The sequence below is a fragment of the Hyla sarda genome, chromosome 1 (assembly GCF_029499605.1).
Source record: "Hyla sarda isolate aHylSar1 chromosome 1, aHylSar1.hap1, whole genome shotgun sequence".
In the NCBI taxonomy this organism is placed as follows: domain Eukaryota; kingdom Metazoa; phylum Chordata; class Amphibia; order Anura; family Hylidae; genus Hyla; species Hyla sarda.
The window spans coordinates 556469444-556490137 of record NC_079189.1 but is presented as its reverse complement, the minus strand read 5'-3'; the positions used below and the strand labels follow the sequence as shown (position 1 = coordinate 556490137).

Sequence of the window (20694 nt, the reverse complement as noted above, 5' to 3'; positions counted from 1 at the left end):
AATGTCCATCATTGATGTATTCTAACAGTAAATATACTTTACTATTGCCCATGTCAGTGCTATATGACTCCTTTGTTGACGGTGTAAATCACTGTAAGGGTGATATGATCCACTCCGCTTGTCTCAGTGAACCTACTGTATTCTTGAGGGATCGAATGGCAAGAAAACAAGAAGATACATAAGATCAGCCAGTAAGGAGATTCGTGTTGCTTTTTGCATGTGGTTACATTGGGCTGTGTATCTCCTCTTTGCTTCTCCAATGATTATTTGTGAGAAAATGACATTAAGGAAGTTATAAAGTCAGATTTACTTATATACAAAGGCGCAGTGGAAAAATAAGCCTAAATAATAAACCTCTCTATAATTACTACTTTATGTATATCTATTTATTATCTATCTATCTCATTTCTATCTATCTATCTCATTTCTATCTATCTCATTTCTATCTATCTATCTCATATCTATCTATCTATCTATCTATCTATATCTATCTATCTCATATCTATCTCATTTCTATCTATCTATCTCATATCTATCTATAAATCTATCTATATCTATCTATCTATCTCATATCTATCTCATTTCTATCTATCTATCTATCTATCTCATATCTATCTATATATCTATCTAATATCTATCTATTGATCTAGCTTTCAAATTTGAAGCTGACTTTGGAGTTGATTTCTTGGCACAAAGTTTTATTTCTTATGAATGATTAACATCTAACCTACTAGATCTTATTGCTAATATATCCTGTGTGTACAAAGCAAACAAGGATTATGAGAAAATAAGAAGTGTGCATGTGCATATTATTAATAGATCTTGGGTAGACCATTGGAGTCAGTTCCTCTGGTGGACTCTGGGGCCAAAAATACAATTATAACAGAAACCCAGGATATCCGCATGACACATTTGTTGCCACACATCTCCCCACATGCTCCATTTCCTGTTCTTTATGATACAAAAAGGTACAATGGCAGCATATCTTTCGTAGATTTACAGAAGAACAGTTTAGTGTGTTTGTGTGTGTGTGTGTGTGGGGGGGGGGGGGGGGGTCATTTTGTTGCATTTAAACCTGAATTTGGGCTTTACAAGGCATGATATGACAATAGTTAAAATAGTTAAAAATATGTTTGCAGAGACAACAATGCTAAAAACACAAATAAATATACAAATTACATCCACGCCATAACCCTTCCCTTCATCCATCTCCTCCCCTTGGTTGAACTTTATGAAGGTTTTCTTTTTCAACCGCACTATGCGACCTTGGAAAGTAGACCTTTAAACTGAAGTTGTCCTGACAATGACCAAATTGAAGCTCAGAGTCTAAAGGGACCTTTCATTCCTCACCAGGGACCCCTGCAAGGAAAGCTGGACATGTCAGAAAGTAAGAAAGTAGACACCATTTGACCTGAGAGAATCATTGGCAATGAGAAGAAGCATTTCTCCTCCTCAGCCTTCTTCTCTATGTCTTATTAGATAACTGAAGGAGGGCAGACTGTAGGAACCGGTACTGGCCAGTGCAGAGGCATGGGAAATGATGGCAGGTGCGGCCAATATGGGGGATAATCCATAGGCCACCGAGCATTTATCTGAAGAGCTAAACCTTGGTTAACCCCCAGCTGTGTACAGTTGTGGGATTAAATTTACTGAGCTGGACTAATATATTCTTTGCTTTCCCAAGAAGATCAAATTATTTCATTGTAAGTGAATCAAGGGAAATAATAAAATGTAAGATTTATTGAAACTAGATTAAAATGAACGAGCGCCAAATTGTATAAACCAGAACAAATAACATTAATTTGTGGGCAACACGGCCCATTGTCAGCATAACTATCTGTTCTATTGACACACATTTATTTGGGATTCGGATGAATAATTCAATTCTATCTTTTCTTGAAAAATAGATGAACTTTTTAAATGGAATATTGAGCAGATCAGCTGTGTACCTTAAATAGCCTTAGGTGTTTCCTAACTTAGATACATGATTAAACGGGTTATCCCAAGATGCAAAGTTATCCCCTATCAACAGGAACTTAGCACTCAGAAATGTCTGCAAGCCCCAGAGTAAATGAATGTAGTGCTGGCTGCACACTATTTCTCCATATGTTTTGGGGGGACAACTGTCCTCAATTCTTGTGATCCAACCACTGGGATCCCCACCCATCATCTTGGAATTATCCCTTTGTTATAACCAAACTATCTGCATGTTGGCATGTGTGGCATGAAGAGAGGCATAGTCGTACTATTGGTACTAGGATGTATAAGTATCTAATAATTACTATCACCCCTCATTACTAAATCCCAACAAAAGCATATCATGATATGTAATTTAGTGTTGAAATAAAATTGGTGCAAGCAATGTAATAATTAAATTGCTTAGATCTATACTTGCACATTAAATATAGACCAAAACTGATAAAACTGACCAACTGAAAGCTGTATCTTAAAGGGGCATTCTGGGTTTATACATCTTATCCCCTATTCAAAAGATAAGGGATGAGATGTATGATCACAGGGGTCCTGCTGCTGGGGACCCCCATGATCTCGGTGCAGCCCCCGGCATTCTGTGCCGGTTGCTGCCACCGAGACGGGGTTGTCACGGCCACACCTCTAGTGATGTCATGCCTCGGACCATCAATTCATGTCTATGGGAGGGGCATGACGATTCATCAGACATGAATGGAGGGGGCATGGCCAGTGATATGACACAGGGGGGTAGTCAAATAGAAACTTTGAGTAAGAACTGAACACCCAACGAGGGAAGACAAATTTAGAACAAGTATAGATTTGTAAACACCAAAAATTTTTAGAAAAAGTCGAACATGCAGCTCTTCCCAGAAGACACAAGGTCAAGTTACAGCCTATGATAGACCAAACTTAAGAAAAGCAAAGCCCAATTCATTTTCAATTAAGACAAACAATTAAAGTACTGTATATGTTTGCATATAATGCCAAAACTTGACTCTAAAAGGATTGGGAAAATTTTAAGAAAGTCAATAAAAACCTTTGTGATTATAAGAAGGACAAAAACTACAAATATTGCTTCCAGGGGAGAGGTGGGGGATTGCGGTAGGGAAGTGACTAATGGATGAAAGGGTCAAATTGTGCTGGGCTCTAACTGCCAAGGGAAACACCCCGTGGGCTACAAAGCCTAATTTGCATTATAACTCTGATATCTCGGCGCTAAAGGGGTCAAGATATGTATGGAGTCAGGGTCCAAAGTCCGATACAGCCATGCCCTTTCCTTATAACATAAAAACCTGCTGACACGTGCGCTTTAAACCCAATACAAACCAGTAAAGCACATACACTATATATTATGTACAGCCAGGCATAGTGTTATAGGCTAGTATTCTTTGCATAAAGAGGATGTCCAATGAAGACAATTTTGTTCATATTTATTAGGGACCAGCGATAAGGCAATCCTGGCTTCAAGAGCCTGTGTCAATCAGTTTATACTGAAAAGCTGCACCTAGCGACATAGTTCCCCATAGTACGGAAACCTCTTGCATAGAGAAGAGCTAATAGATTTGGCACAAATCAGATTCGGTCCAAATCTAGAAACAAAGTTTGCATTTGTCAGAATACTATTTTTTTGTTACTTGTTTCTGATTCATTTCATGCTTGCTTCCATACACTAAGTGGCAACTTCCCTGCTCATGTATACACCTTGTCTGGTATCATGATACTTCAGAATCCCATGCAGTATCCAAATCCAAAATAAAATGCTTATCCGGTCCCAATCTTTTAGCCAAGTGTGGATTCACTCATCTTTACTCTTGGCGAGCAGAGTCCTAAGTGAGGGACCCTCCATGAAATCTATAGGCCCTACTAGGCCTGAAGAAGCAGAACTCCCGCAAAACGCGTTGCATTGTGGGTAATTAAACACCCTGAATTTTATCTTGGTCTCAGCACTTTATTTTACCTTGCTGTCATTTGGAGGAGTATTTTATCTATTGTGGATTATGTAAGCTTGGAGTGGCTGCAGAGACCTCTGGTTTCATCAGCTTTCACCACGTTTATCCATTGTTGTACTTGGACCGAGTACAACTACACCTGGTAAGCACAGTTCACAATGTGAGGTTGTGCCTCTCACCTGATGATAATACACCACAGAGCGCATCCTTTTGTTTTTTGTCCTAGTAGGAAGGAGACATTTTCTCAATAAGACCACCCCTTTATTCCACACCAGCTTTCCCTCAGGGGTAGTCACACAGCTCTAGACTTTTGAATAGCGAATTTTCCTGCTCATTCACTGAAGCATTCCTCAGAACATATAAACTATACTGCCATTCAGAAGTGAAGAAAAGTAAGGTGGCAACCCCTGTGGAAGCCAAATTGGGAAATGTGGCCTAATGGCTGTTTATCCCAAAATCTTTGAGAAGCCATTAATCCCTAAAGGACGCAACGATTTTTCATTTTTTCATTTACATTTTTTCTTCTGCCAAAACAGACTGGATTAGCCTTACCGGCACAGAGGCAGGTAAGGGACCTCCCACTGTCATCTCAGCTGATCGGGACACCAAGATCACCCCGTAGAGGTCCCGATTATCCCACCTGAACCCACCAGCACATGTAATTTCAACTTTTAGATGCCATGATTGATTTTGATCACAACAGGATCTGAAGGTTTAAAGGGGTACTCTCGTGGAAACCTTTTTTTTTTATTTATTTTTTTATATCAACTGGTGCCAGAAAGTTAAACAGATTTGTAAATCCCTTCTATTAAAATATCTTAATCCTTCCAGTACTTTTTAGGGGCTGTATACTAAAGAGAAATCCAAAAAAGAAATGCATTTCCTCTGATGTCATGACCACAGTGCTCTCTGCTGACCTCTGCGGTCCATTTTAGGAACTGTCCAGAGCAGGAGAAAATCCCCAAAGCAAACATATGCTGCTCTGGACAGTTCCTTAAATGTACAGCAGAGGTCAGCAGAGAGCACTGTGGTCATGACATCAGAGGAAATGCTTTTCTTTTTTGTATTTTTCTTTAGTATACAGCCCCTAAAAAGTACTGGAAGGATTAAGATTTTTCAATAGAAGTGATTTAGAAATCTGTTTAACTTTCTGGCTCCAGTTGATTTAAAAAAAAAAAAAAAAAAAAGTTTTCCACGGAAGTAACCCTTTAATGCAGGCATTGATAGCAGCCATTACTTATCATATTTGAAGCGAGCACAGCTCTTGAGCTCGCTTCACAGCCTTGTAATGTACAAAGGGGGCATATATGTACACCCTGCATTCTTAAGGTGTTAGACTTTTTTTTTTTCTATGATTATTCAATTTAAAGGGAAAAAAAATTATTTTCTGGCTTATCATAAGAAAAACATTCCCAGTGAACCGATGTAACTTTCTGCTAATGAAGTCATAAAAGAGAACAATAAACTACAGTAGAGTTTTTACCGTGTAGATACCGTAGATAACCTGCAGCGTAAAACCCTCAACAATTATTAAACATTAATGCAATAATAATAAATCTGAAGCTTCTCTCATTGAACTGATGCCTGAAATGATATCCGCTGCTTTAGTAATTAAAATGTTCCTCCGCTATTAATCTGGATTACTACGATTCATGTTTGTTACTTCTACTATTCTATTATTAGAAGATCAGGTACAAATATTAATACCACCAGGTAAAAGCTTCAGTGCCGTAAACATGTTATTTGGATGGATGTCACCGCTTGGCTGTACTAATGTCGAATAGCTGAGTTTGTCAACAATTTACAACATCTCATTGAGGAATATGCCGGAATTTTTTTTTTTTTCACTTTCAAATGTTTTATTTACGAAAACGGCTTCCGGAGGCTTAATACCTGCACAGACTTGTTAATCATGATTTGCAACAATTGTATCCAGTCTAGACAATCCTCTGGGAGCGGAATAAATCAGCAGCGCAAATTTCTCTCCTGTCCTCCTGATAGTTTGACACATTGCGGGACTTTATAAAAGTGTGTGTGCCAGAATTTGGTGCCAAAAAAACAGGTGCATGTTATTCGATTTTCAAAGCAAATTAGAAACTGAGAATTAAAGGGGTACTTCGGCCCTAAGACATATCCCCTATCCAAAGGATAGGGGATAAGATGTCTGATTGCGGGGGTCCCGTCGCTGGGGACCCACCCAAACTATGCTGTGATCCTCTTCCCAGTGCTGGGGGTCGATGTGTCAGACTGCAGCTCAGCTTATCGCTGGCTGCACCGGTGCCCTGCCTCAGCCAGTGCTGATGTATTGGGGTCCGGTACCAGGAAGAAGACCGGTGCCTGGGCTCAATACATCACACTGACACTCTGCCGATCGATGACCAAGGAAAAACACTGGTGCGTCCAGCATTTCGCTAAGCTGCAGTCTGATGCGTCAACCCCAGACACCAGGAAGAGGATTGCAGTAGAGGCAATTTTTTTTATTTTATTTTAATGCCGGTAGTCTGGACATAATTTTGAATTAAAGTTAAACGCCAAAGTACCCCTTCAGGTTATTCGCGGTCCCAGTGCTGAGACCCCCCCCCCCTCTGATTGTTAAATATAAAGGGGTAAAGCATGTGGCATGGCACTTCACACCCCAGCTTGACGTTGAATGCAGGAGAAGAGCTCCTTAGGCTAAAATAGAGTCTCCTGTAATAAGTTGAGCTACATGCAAAGCTGGGGAGTGAAATGTGCTTCCCCGATTGATTTAAACTTTTGATATGTATGTGCAACATGTGATAAGTTAATTCCAATGACAGTAAAACTTTAAAAATGAGTACGGACCGGTTCACCTGTTATTTATTTCCCTCAGTTCTTCCTGTGTAGCTGCTTTTTACCTCAGCTTCATTAAAGCAGAGCTGTGATCTGTGACTACAGTATAGTTACAATGTCTATAGGGATTCTGAGGTAGTTTGAGATCCCCCCCCTTTATAGTGGTCATATCTACAGGGGGTGCAGAGGTTGCAGTCTCACTTTGGCCCAGTAGCATGAGGGGGCTCAACGGCCCATTTGAAACATAATAAGATTTTTAAACCCTTTAAAAAGGGTTATCAGACAATAAAACCTATTTGTAACTGTCCAACATATATCAGTAAATAAAGTTACTTTGCAACCTTTCTGTGGTCTTTCATGATTTCCTTCTGCTTTTAATCCAAACTGTTTACTTTATTGTCTCTATTAGCCAGAATTCCTTTATGTTGTACATCCTGTAAAGGACTTTCTGTTTCTGCTGTACACTCTAGCCAGAAATTCAGCCAGTGGGAAGGGTTTTAAATTAATCAAGAAGGTAAAAAGGGAGGAAGGTAGAGTTGGCAAGGTGGAAGGTAGGGCTAGAGTGTACAGTAGAGTTGAGCGAATTTACAGTAAATTCGATTTGTCACGAACTTCTCAGCTCGGCAGTTGATTACTTATCCTGCATAACTTAGTTCAGCTTTCAGGTGCTCCGGTGGGCTGGAAAAGGTGGATACAGTCCGAGGAAAGAGTCTCCTAGGACTGTATCCACCTTTTCCAGCCCATCGGAGCACCTGAAAGCTGAACTCATTTATGCAGGATAAGCCATCAACTGCCGAGCCGAGAAGTTTGTGACAAATCGAATTTACTGTAAATTCGCTCATCTCTAGTGTACAGCATAAACAGAAAGTCTGTTACAGCATGTACTATAGACAAGAAAGTGGGCTAATAAAGACAACACAGCAGGCAGTTTGCTTCAAAGGTAGAAAAAAAAGATGAACGACCACAAAACTATTAAACTAACTTCATTTGCCAGTATATTAGCTTATTGGGCAGTTGAAAATAGATTTCATAGTCAGACAACTTCTTTAAGGATGCAACTCTCTGGGGCTTTAAGGACAGAAATCTTTATTTTTAGCATTTCAAAAGCTGTAACTTTTTATTTGTAATTTTGCATCAGTACAGTAATACGATAGCTCATTTTTTTTGTACAAATTGTAATTTTCAAAGCCACCAGTTTGGGTACAAATTACTTGTTTATCAGCTTTTATTGTCCAATCTATACTTATTTTCTAAACATCTTTGTTACTTTTGCTAAATAAAAATGTTATTGTTTTTGTGGTGCTATATTTTGTGTAGGGCATGCTGTAGTTTTATATAATGGAGTACAAACATCTTTTTTAATCACTTTTCATAGCAATTCTTGGGCTGAGTTTTTTGTTTAGTTATTTTATTTATTTTCTTTATTTGCTTATTTAGTTATATTTTTACTCTGTTCATTAAAAAGGAAACAATATGTGTTTTATAGTACTTGTCATTCTTGATAGCACACTTCCCTCTTATTTTTAACATAACTGCTGAACTGTCCTTGAGGTGCTGACAGTCACTACCTTTGATTTGTGATGTCATATATGAGAGCGGTTATTGCAGGAGAATCTAATGTGGCTCCGTCTTCTTCACCTTGACCTCAGATATCAGCATTTGTCAAGGCAATCGTGCTAATCCTCCTCACCATGCTGAAGCTCATGACATCTTAAATTAAGAAATGCTTTTCCGGTGCCAAAGCTGATGTTCTGTAATTTTTTTTTAATAGCTCCTTTTGTTGTTTTTTGTTTTATTATATTTTATTCATTAAATGGGCACTGTCACCAACTTTTTTTTTTGATATGTTGTAGTACTTATGTTTTTTTTTTTATTATTAGGGTGAAATTAACGTTTGAAAATCGGCCACTTGGGGTCTCCCGATCCTAATTTATTTAGGCTGCACTCGCTCCCTGCCTGTCAATCAAACAGGCGGGAGTGAGCGCATTAAATGCTGGGGCTGCGCGCATTGGCTGATTAGATTTGCTCGCAGCCCATCCATCCCCGCCCCCAGCATGTAAACTGCAGTGGAGACAGCGTGCGCACACTAGTTATCAGTGCCGCGCTGAAGCTCCACTGCAAGTTTACAAGCTGATTCTGTGTCCCGAACAGCTGATAAAAGTGCTTCAAGACACAGTTTTCTTCTCTACATCGGTTCTCGGCAGGTGTCTATTTCTATGCAGGCTACTCCTATACTCCTCCTCCTTGGATAGCACATGTACTGCTAAACAGGGAGGAGCAGACCCCGGAGCAGCCTGCCCTGCGATTCGCTGATCATCTATGCGTGCTCCCGACAGGAACGCAGCATAGATGAAGTGGGGGCGGAAGTCGGCATCCAGCAGGTGTCAGTGACGTCGCGCCTGCTGGGGAAGCCATCTTCCAGGACAAGACCGCACAGCAAGAAAGAAGAGTAAAGATGAAGACTAGGTAAGTCCCAAAAAATATTTTAAAGGCAGGGAGGGGGTTATGGATAGATTTCCTATAGGTAGGGAAAGAATAAAACAATAATGAGAGGGTGGGAGCTACTCTTTAAACATGCTCCGTGAAAAAAATTGAAAAATAAAAACATGCAAATGTGAAAAGTAAACACACGATTGAAAGTAAAATCCCATGATATGACTTAAACCTATATCTGGTACTCGGAGACATAGCCACTGGGTTTCCACATAGGATGGGTACAGAGGAGAGGACATAGGGCAGGTACAAAGGCACTTGGTTACTTGGTTACTGACCTAGGCTAGGGCACATCTGTCTGGAGATGGTCAAAAAATAGAGTGAGAAAAAATTCCTACCAAAACTGTCCAACAATCCACTAGGCATGTCCACAATACCCATGTGGATCCCACCTTAATGCTTGGGATACTGACCATGTTGAACAGTATATGATATTGGAAAGACTAATTTACAAGAGTTCTTTAGATACAGATACAGGCCTTATAGTTATGATCACACTTACAAAGCCCATGATAACATTTTATATATTATTATTTTATGAGGAAAACATTAGATTACGGTCTGGAGAATGACTAGGCCATCTGATGGTTCGTATGGGGAGAGGTATGGATCTCCATGCCTTGCAGATTTGTTATAATTAAACTAGAATACTGTCATAAATTATAGCAGAAACATATGGCAGAATGGACAGTGAAAGATGTTCCGCATTTATTTAAAGTGTGCAACTTAGTTAAGAAAAAACTTTTATTAGGAAGACCAACCTATACAGCACTTGATGAATTCCCCTCCAAAGTTTTACATTGTATAATGAGACGTAAGTGTAGATAGTTGAATGAGCACCACAGGGTATAAACATCTGAAACCCCAACTATTGTAATGATGAGAAGAGCCCTTCCATATGCTGGAGTCAAGCATGGAGCAACTATAAAGCAAAAAGGTTGAACAACATATCTTTAAAATTCAGAAAGCATAGAAATTACATACAAGCCAGCAAAAGTCCTAAATAATGACAGTCCCATAAGGGTGACGCGTTCCAGACTATACAGTTCTTAGTATTATCACTGCTGCTTCTCCAGAAAAGGACAAAAACCTCTGATCCCTCGTTACTAACAATAAATGCTGTCTTATGGCATTGTATTTACTGAATATAATATAAAGATATACACAGAGGTTATGGATTACCAGGCCCCTATCTCTCTCCTCCTCTCTCCATCCTCTTTCGTTCCATTGCTCCTCCTCTATCCGCCTCTCCCCTTCGCTCCCTCCTTCCCCTCATTACTAAAGTTTACATTAACTGTATCTCCTTAACTACACATGGAGCATATGCAGAATCCATCAAAGTGATCACGTAGTCAATAGTCCAAGAAGATAGTCAGGTAGTCAATATTAACTGCGATTAGCTACAGCTAAATTGGCTTAAAGTATATATATTCTACAATACTACAAGAAAGTGCTTATAGGGAACCTGTCATGTTGAACACGCGGTCGGATCTGCCAACATCCTGTTATACAGCAGAAGAAATTTAGCAGATTAAGATACAGTTTTGTGGGAAAAAGATCAACAGATCTTGGTTTTGGGGTCCAGTAGGTGGTCCTAATCAGTGACTGATAACCAATGCAATATATATATATACAGTGACCCCCGACCTACGATGGCCCCGACATATGATCAAATACGATGCTTTTTTATGTCGAGGCTATCCCATTAAGTGCTATCCGGCAGCGCAAAATGCTTAAGCTGCTGCCGGATAGCAGCTTAATGTTCCCCGTGTGGTGCGGTAAGTATTACTTACCCCTCCACGATGCTCCGGGGTGCCCTCCGGGTCCAGCGCTGGTCTTCCGGTGTCTTCTCGGCCCTCTCCAATGACGTCAATACGCTGCTGCGCACGTCATCCAATAGGAATGGCATACGCAGCGGCGTAATGGCGTCGCTACGCAGGCCCAGTAAGGCCTTGTGGAAGACAGCAGAGGACCGGAGAAGACAGCGGAGAACCGGAGAAGACCAGGAGAGCCCAGCGGAGGCCCGGGGTCACCATCGCGAGCGGCGGGCACAGGTGAGTACAGCTTCCTATACTTTACATTGAACGAATCCCTCAACATACGATGGATTCGACAAACGATGGCTCGTTTGGAACGAATTACCATCGAATGTTGAGGGACCACTGTATATATATATATATATATATATATATATATATACTTAGACATATAAATGTACACACACACAACTGTCAATTATTGTTTAGGACCACCCACTAAACTCCTGCGCCCAGAATGAATAAGAATTTGTGTTAATATTTCCCCATAAACATATATATTGTAACATTTGGTGATTTAATAAAGCCACTATTGATCACTACTCCAGGAGTGATGCTGTGTTTCCATTTGCTATATGAAGAGGGGCTTGTGACCAGGGCCTAACCACTAACCAGTGCCTAACCAGAGCCTAACCACAGCTTGCACCCGCCTACTCAGTGTGTGCTCCTCCACTTGCTAGATATATATATATATATATATATATATATATATATATATGTATATATATGTCAATATGTCCTGCTCTATAGCATGGTCAATGAATATACAAACCCTACAAATCAATAGAGCACAGACCACTCATTTTTTATATCAGAAATGAAAGGATAGTGCAATGTATGAATTCTGCTGTTCAATAATACCATCTCCTCTGACTAAAGTAGTGTTTTTGTGTTCTTGCAGATTATTCCATTGGGAGGTAAAAGGACTCCATCATGAATGGTTACTATAGGTAGCTCAGGCTTGCACCAGAGGTCCCCTTTAAAATTGCACCAGCTCCATATTGGAAAGTTGAGCACTGGTCTCATATTGTGGTACATAAAAAAAATTAAAAAAAATAAACAATAAGCGGAGAAACATAATAACATTTAGAACATGGGGGGAGATTTATCAAAACTTGTCCAGAGGTAAAGTTGCCCTGTTGCCCATAGCAACCAATTAGATTGCCTCTTTCATTTTGCAGAGGCCTTTTCAAAAATGAAAGAAGCAATCTGATTGGTTGCTATGGGCAACTAGGCAACTTATGCTCTGGACAGGTTTTGATAAATCTCCCCCATGATATCTAAACTTGTCTAAAGGCTACAATATGTTTACATTTGCTTTACAGTTTACAGTTACCACAAAAACATACAACCAATGGTGGATCCATCATACAATAGATACCAATAGCTCCTACGGACTTACAATAGGGTTCATTGAGCTATGCAATGGTCCAACAGTTTGATGGGGAAAATAGAGCTGCCTGAAACGGAGCATCTGACACAGACATGATGGACTGAAGGGGGTCTAACAATAGCTGTGCAGCCAAGCATGCATGTTTTCTTAATGGAGGACAATAAGCCCCTGCCAGACACCGCTGGCACTGGCTTGTCTGTTTTGAGAGCAAAAGGATTGGGCATGAAAATGTCAACATGCCCGATCCTCCCTTCACACCAACATCATCTTGTCTGGAACAACCCAAATGATGAAGATAGTAACTGATGCTATTAAAATAGATGGGTTCTGAGTTTTTTATTATGTTTATGGGCACCCTATTTTTTTTTTTTAGTACTGTATTTTGGTATACGGTTACATTCATTTGGCTTATCAGTATCCAAAGCCAATCTAAATATCCTACTTATCATGTCGGTATTTGTTTTAGTGAACAATAAGCTATTTTTTTTTTTTTGTGTTACAGTAATTGTTGTTTATGTGCATGTTTATATTCAGGAATGCCTTTATATATTAAAGTCAATGACTGAAATATTTACATAGATGAATATACATATACAGAAGTCTGTAAATGTTTGGATCTGTCTAAACAAAAAGAAAATTATCATTTCCCAGTTAAATTTTTTTAAAATAATGGATTTGTTTAACAGATGTCAGCTGTATGCAATACTTCATAGGAAGGATCAGTCAAAATAAGTGGCATACAGTATGCTGACATACACCATACGATTACATACAAACACTTAAGAAAAAAAAAAAAAAAGATGCCACTACAGGTTTGAATATAGTAGAATAAAAAATATTCCAACCTACACTACCTAAACCTATGATTTTATATATATATATATATATATATATATATATATATATATATATATATATATATCATTGCCCCTTTATAGGCAGTGGTATATATGTTAATGTACAGAAAAAAATTAAAATGAACATAATTTTGGTTATTATGGAATTTAGATTACAGGTAACACACATACATAGCAAAAACTAGGAAAGTTATTCCTGTAGGCCCATATTGGAAACATAAGAGAATCTCTTTGTAAGTCCAGTTTTGTATTACATTGCAGAAGCATATTTCCACATGGGAACCATTATACAACATCAAAGCACTGTAGATACAGCAGGAAAATCACAAGTGGTTCAAAGGCATTGACATGTGGTATAATGGTTCCCAATGTACACGCTGATCATTACTATAGATAGTAACTGAGCGAAGACCTCCAAGTCCTGCTGGATATTACTCAACTTACACATTCAATCAAATATTTATATATATATATATATATATATATATATATACAGTGACCCCCCCCCCCCCGACCTACAATGGCCCTGACATATGATCATTTCAACATACGATGGCATGCATCAACATACGATGCTTTTGTATGTTGGGGCCATCGCATAAACGGCTATCCGGCAGCGCAGACTGCTTCAGCTGCCACCGGCTAGCCGTTTACGGTGCCCCGTGTGGTCCGCTGATGATCACTTACCTGTCTTCGGGGCTCCGGCGCGTCCTCTTCGGGATCCCCTGCACCGTCGGCGCTCTCCATCGTCGTCATCACGTCGCTGCGCACGCCATCCCGTCATCCAATAGGAGCGGCGTGCGTAGCGACGTGATGGAGGCGACAGAAAGCGAGGATGCCGGGGAAGCAGAGGCCTTGCCGGAGAGTCGGGGACACCCCGGGGACGCGGCAACAGCAATGGAAGGTGACATCCAGGGCAGCGGTGACGGTCCGGAGTGGCGGGGACACTTGAGTATAACCTCCAATACCAGTGGTCTTCAACCTGCGGACCTCCAGATGTTGCAAAACTACAACTTCCAGCATGCCCGGACAGCCGTTGGCTGTCCGGGCATGCTGGGTGTTGTAGTTTTGCAACATCTGGAGGTCCGCAGGTTGAAGACCACTGTCCTATACTTTCCATTGCACAGATCCCTCAACATGCGATGGTTTCAACAAACGATGGTCCATTTGGAACGGATTACCATCGTATGTTTAGGGACCACTGTATATATATATATATATATATATATATATATATCTCCAAATGGCGGAGGACAGCACAACCACTAAAGATCTTGAGACAGTAATCCGGGTGCAATAGGCAAAAAACGTGGTCCCAGTCGCAGACCACATCCATAGATACCAGCAATAAGTCCAGCAGCACTCACGGGATCAAGTAGAAACACAGCAGTGTTTATTAAACCATGTATAATGCAACGTTTCAGTGATATCCACCACCTTTTTCAAGCATGGTATACAAATGTGCAAAACAGACCTTTATATGGTATCATATTAAGTTAATTACAAAACTCCAATCAATATAATCAAATAAAATTCACACAGTAAAAAAGACATAAACAATACAAAATTCATAATATAGAAAGTGCAAGTGATGACAGTGTGTTAAGAAACAACAATGGTCACCGTATATACAATAGATCATCGTTGTTATTAAAAATACAAAGTGTAGTTAATAAATTTATTAACTACACTTTGTATTTTTAATAACAACGATGATCTATTGTATATACGGTGACCATTGTTGTTTCTTAACACACTGTCATCACTTGCACTTTCTATATTATGAATTTTGTATTGTTTATGTCTTTTTTACTGTGTGAATTTTATTTGATTATATTGATTGGAGTTTTGTAATTAACTTAATATGATACCATATAAAGGTCTGTTTTGCACATTTGTATACCATGCTTGAAAAAGGTGGTGGATATCACTGAAACGTTGCATTATACATGGTTTAATAAACACTGCTGTGTTTCTACTTGATCCCGTGAGTGCTGCTGGACTTATTGCTGGTATATATATATATATATACATATATATACTGCATCATTTGCACTTCATTTTATGATACGCTTTTGAGATGATAAATTTATAGCAGTGTAATACACCACAAGATGTTACACATAAAGATACGGCATACAACAACTCTTATATGAAACTCTAAACTCAACAGCTACAGTATATAGAGGGATGTAGCAGACAGGAGTTTGTCATCTGACAAAACTTACAACGCATTATCTGTCGTTTGACATAAGGGCACAGGTACAACTACTACAGTATCATATATTTGAGACTTATCTCAATGCATGATTACCACTATATCTAGATATCCAAACAAATTCCCAGTTAAAGGGGTTATCCAGGAAAAATTTTTTTTTTTACATATCAACTGGCTCCAGAAAGTTAAACACATTTGTAAATGACTTCTATTAAAAAATCTTAATCCTTTCAGTACTTATGAGCTTCTGAAGTTAAGGTTGTTCTTTTCTGTCTAAGTCCTCTCTGATGACACCTGTCTCGGGAAACGCCCAGTTTAGAAACAAATCCCCATAGCAAACCTCTTCTAAACTGGGCGGTTCCTGAGACAGGTGTCATCAGAGAGGATTTAGACAGAAAAGAACAACCTTGACTTCAGAAGCTCATAAGTACTGAAAGGATTAAGATTTTTTAATAGAAGTAATTTACAAATCTGTTTAACTTTCTGGAGCCAGTTGATATATATATATATATATATATATATATATATATATATATAAAACATTTTTTTCCTGGAATACCCCTTTAAGTTATCAACAACTTGCTAACACCCCTTTAACAATATAACCTTTGCCATCTGTAGGACTGTGCCGCCTATTTATAGGGCAGATGTTTTACTAGAAGGAAAATGATTGATATACAGTATGGAACAAACAGTTTATACATAGTCAAAATTCGATTTTTTTTTATACTGGGCAGTAGGAAGAAATACAATAGTATCCAGTGTGCGTCTCAGAGTGCTTCAGGACCATGGACAGCTCCAGTGCTGGTCCTCATACTGCCAAGGATCCTGAGCACACTGGTTACACTTAGACACTCCTCCCTGAACTTCAATGTCCATAGTTTACAATGATACCACACAGTGAAGACCATAGGCCACAATATCTATCTATCTAGATATAGCTATGGTACAGCTCTCATTCAAACTGTACTGTTGCATATACATTCAGTATATTTATATAAGCAATTATGTATTGAGATCACATATTGTCCCACTCTGTTATAATAACATTGGACAACCAGAAGGACAGGCACCCCAGCTATGGCGGTGTCTTATATGTCTATAATATCCAATTACCTTCTGTTATAATACAACACAATATACATTAATGCATACAGTACGACATTCCCTTGTTACAAGCATGGACTAGTTTCAAGGTCATTGTTACAAGCACTCTATAAATCACTCTCTGCAGATACAGGCTCCCTATGTAAGTCAGAAGACAGTGTTTTAGTAGCACCAAGTCCTACGTTACACGTACACAGTTCTCTGCACATTTCAGCGAATAGAATGTTCATATATATATTCTAATACATCTACTGCTTATTCTTGTACTGTATATTTTACTGAACAGTCTTCTAATACAACACATCGTGACAAATAAAATGCTCACACTAAACACTGTAAAGCAAAAGAATGCTCATACTGTATATAGTAAGGAATAGAGTGCTCCTATGTGATACTGTAACAAAGAGAACGCTCGAATTGTACAGAACATTCTAAGTAGCAGAATGCTCGCATGCAATGTTCTGTTGGTCAGAATGCTAATATTGGATATTTTACCGGAGAGATAATACACTCTGTATATTCTAATGGACAGAATGCTCAAATTGTACATGGTAAGAAAGAGAATGCTCATATGTGATATTTGAAGAGATAGAATGCTAATGTTGGACATTTTGCTGGAGAGAAGATACACTGTATATTGTAATGAACAGAATGCTCATAATCAATTTAAGGAACTGAATGTTCATATGTAAGAGCCTAATTTATAGAATGCCCATGCTGTATGTTCTAAAGAACAGAATGTCCCTACTGTATATTCCAGTTACCAGAATGTCTATACTGTATATTCCAATGACCAGAATGCATATACTTTACATTCTAATGATCAGAATGCTCACTCTGTGTAGTATAATGTATAGAATGTTCATACTTACTATTCCAATTAATAGAATATACTGTGATATATTATATAATGGAATACATTGGAATATACTGAGAATGAATTTACTGTACCCTGTAATCATTAGAGTTGCTCGAACAGTATACTCCCGCTCCCCTAGTACAATCCAATAGAATGCTCAGATTGTATAGTGTACATATTAGAATGCCCACTTAGCATTTCTAAATATTACAATTCCCAACCTGTATATGTGTAAATATAAGAATGCTCATCCTGTATACTTGTAAATATAAGAATGCTCGGCCTGTATATGTGTAAATATAAGAATGCTTGGCCTGTATATGTGTAAATATAAGAATGCTTGGCCTATATATGTGTAAATATAAGAATGCTCAGCCTGTATATATGTAAATATAAGAATGCTCATCATGTATATGTGTAAGTATAAGAATGCTCATCCTGTATATGTGTAAGTATAAGAATGCTCAGCCTGTATATATATAAATATAAGAATGCTCAGCCTGTATATATATATAAATATAAGAATGCTCATCCTGTATATATGTAAACATAAGAATGCTCATCCTGTATATATGTAAACATAAGAATGCTCATCCTGTATATATGTAAACATAAGAATGCTCAGCCTGGATATTTGTAAATATAAAAATGCTCATCCTGTACATATGTAAGTATAAGAATGCTCAGCCTGGATATCTATAAATATGAGAATGCTCATCCTGTATATATGTGTAAATATAAGAATGCTCAGCCTGTATATATATAAGTATAAGAATGCTCATCCTGTATATATGTACATATAAGAATGCTCATCCTGTATATATGTAAACATAAGAATGCTCAGCCTGGATATTGTAAATATAAGAACGCTCATCCTGTATATATGTAAGTATAGGAATGCTCAGCCTGGATATCTATAAATATGAGAATGCTCATCCTGTATATATGTAAATATAAGAATGCTCAGCCTGTATATGTGTAAATATAAGAATGCTCAGCCTGTATATATATAAATATAAGAATGCTCATCCTGTATATATGTACATATAAGAATGCTCATCCTGTATATATGTAAGTATAAGACTGCTCAGCCTGGATATCTATAAATATGAGAATGCTCATCCTGTATATATGTAAATATAAGAATGCTCAGCCTGTATATGTGTAAATATAAGAATGCTCAGCCTGTATATATATAAATATAAGAATGCTCATCCTGTATATATGTACATATAAGAATGCTCATCCTGTATATATGTAAATATAAGAATGCTCAGCCTGGATATCTATAAATATGAGAATGCTCATCCTGTATATATGTAAATATAAGATTGCTAATATCAGAAACCTCATTCTGTACATTCTAACCACAAGCCAGCAGCCACACAGCCCAGGAGCCCGATTAGATGTGTGTACATCTGAGCTGACATTCCATAAGTGTCATGAACCTGCTGCATTATCCACAAGTTAGATAAAAGTTGCTGCAGTCCTGATATCTTTCTCTTATACCAGAAAGAGCCCACACACATTCACACACATACACACACACACACAAACAGACATGTACAATACACACATACAATACACACATACAATACACACATACAATGCACACATACAATGCACACATACATACAATATACACAATACACACACACAATGCACACACACAATGCACACACACAATGCACACATACATACAATATACACACACACACACAATACACACATACAATGCACACACACAATGCACACACACAATGCACACACATAATGCACACACACAATGCACACATACATACAATATACACACACACACAATGCACACACACAATGCACACATACATACAATATACACACACACACACACACACAATGCACACATACAATAAACACATACAATGCACACATACAATGCACACACAATGCACACATACATACAATATACACACACACACACACAATACACACACACAATGCACACACACAATGCACACATACAATAAACACATACAATACACACATGCACAACCCAGCATTCATGCACTTGCAAAGTCACCATGCACTACTTGTGGCATCTGCCACCCCTAAGGAAGCAGCAGGGATTATGGACAAGGTAGATTTGCATGAGATTACCTGAAATCACTATAGGGATGTATGATCCAAACGCCTGCAGTTTTAACCCTTTCTTGTTCTTTCTCCACTGCCTTTTGACTGCCAAACATGCGAAGGGAGAATTTATTGACTCCTGGCTGCATCAGAGAGCTGAACTGTCTCTGCATAAACCCATAGGGCCTGCTGGGCCCCTCTGCATCTTCAAAGCCAACCACGGGGTCCTCGCCATCTGCTTTGAAGCACACAGAGTTACCATGCTCCTTCACGCTGGAACTGCTTGCAGTCAGACTTTTCTCTGCTTTCCCCTGGAACACGTTATTGCCTTCATCTCTGCTGTTAGACGACGAGTTTAATTTGCTTTCCATGCTCGGGGAAGGTGCAGAATTTTGGGGGGAAGATGTGGAGAAGAAAAAGACTGGGCTCAGCGAGCTCCTGGTCTACACCTCTCCTGCTCTCATCTGATGCCCTTCAGGAGCTCAGCCTCTCTCCTCTGCAGATGATGTGGGAGCCTAAGACCCGGCAGAGCTCTGCGGCTGCCTCTCTCCAGCGCCACCTGCTGCTTCAGAGCCGCCTAGCACTCCGTCCTTTTCCAGCAAGGCAAGAGACTTGTACCTGGTTGACATTGAGATCAGTCCTTGAAAAAAAAAAAAAAGAAAAATTTGTAATGCTGCAAAAGGAGATAATGTGCATAATAATACTTATGCATACATAATACAAAATGTTGTAGGAAAGCAGTAGATTAAAATACTATATTAATAATAATAATAATAACAACAATAATAATAATGATGCACACTTAATAAAAAACTGTTGCAGAAATGCAGTAGATAAAAATACAAAAATAATAATAACGATAACAATAATAATAATAAAAATGTTGCAGGGATGCAGTAGATTAAAATACAATAATAATAATAATAATAATAATAATAATGTTGCATACATAATAAAAAAAATGTTAGGAAAGCAGTAGATTAAGCTACAATAATAATAATAATAATAATAATAATAATAACAACAACAACAATAATAATGATAATGTTGCAGGAAAGCAGTAGATTAAAATGCCATAATAATAATTATCATAATAATAATAATAATAAT

At 38.4% G+C, this 20694-nt stretch overlaps 1 protein-coding gene across 1 annotated transcript in view; it reads right to left on the bottom strand.

Annotated features, from left to right (window-relative positions):
* HCN1 (hyperpolarization activated cyclic nucleotide gated potassium channel 1) overlaps positions 1 to 20104 on the bottom strand; it is a 437731-nt gene extending 417627 nt beyond the window's left edge. The window contains exon 1 of the mRNA XM_056542019.1: positions 19612 to 20104. Coding sequence (XP_056397994.1) covers positions 19612 to 19955 — 344 coding nt within the window. The 5' untranslated portion in view covers positions 19956 to 20104. The remainder of the gene's footprint in view (positions 1 to 19611) is intronic.
* Between the last annotated feature and the right edge of the window lie 590 nt (positions 20105 to 20694).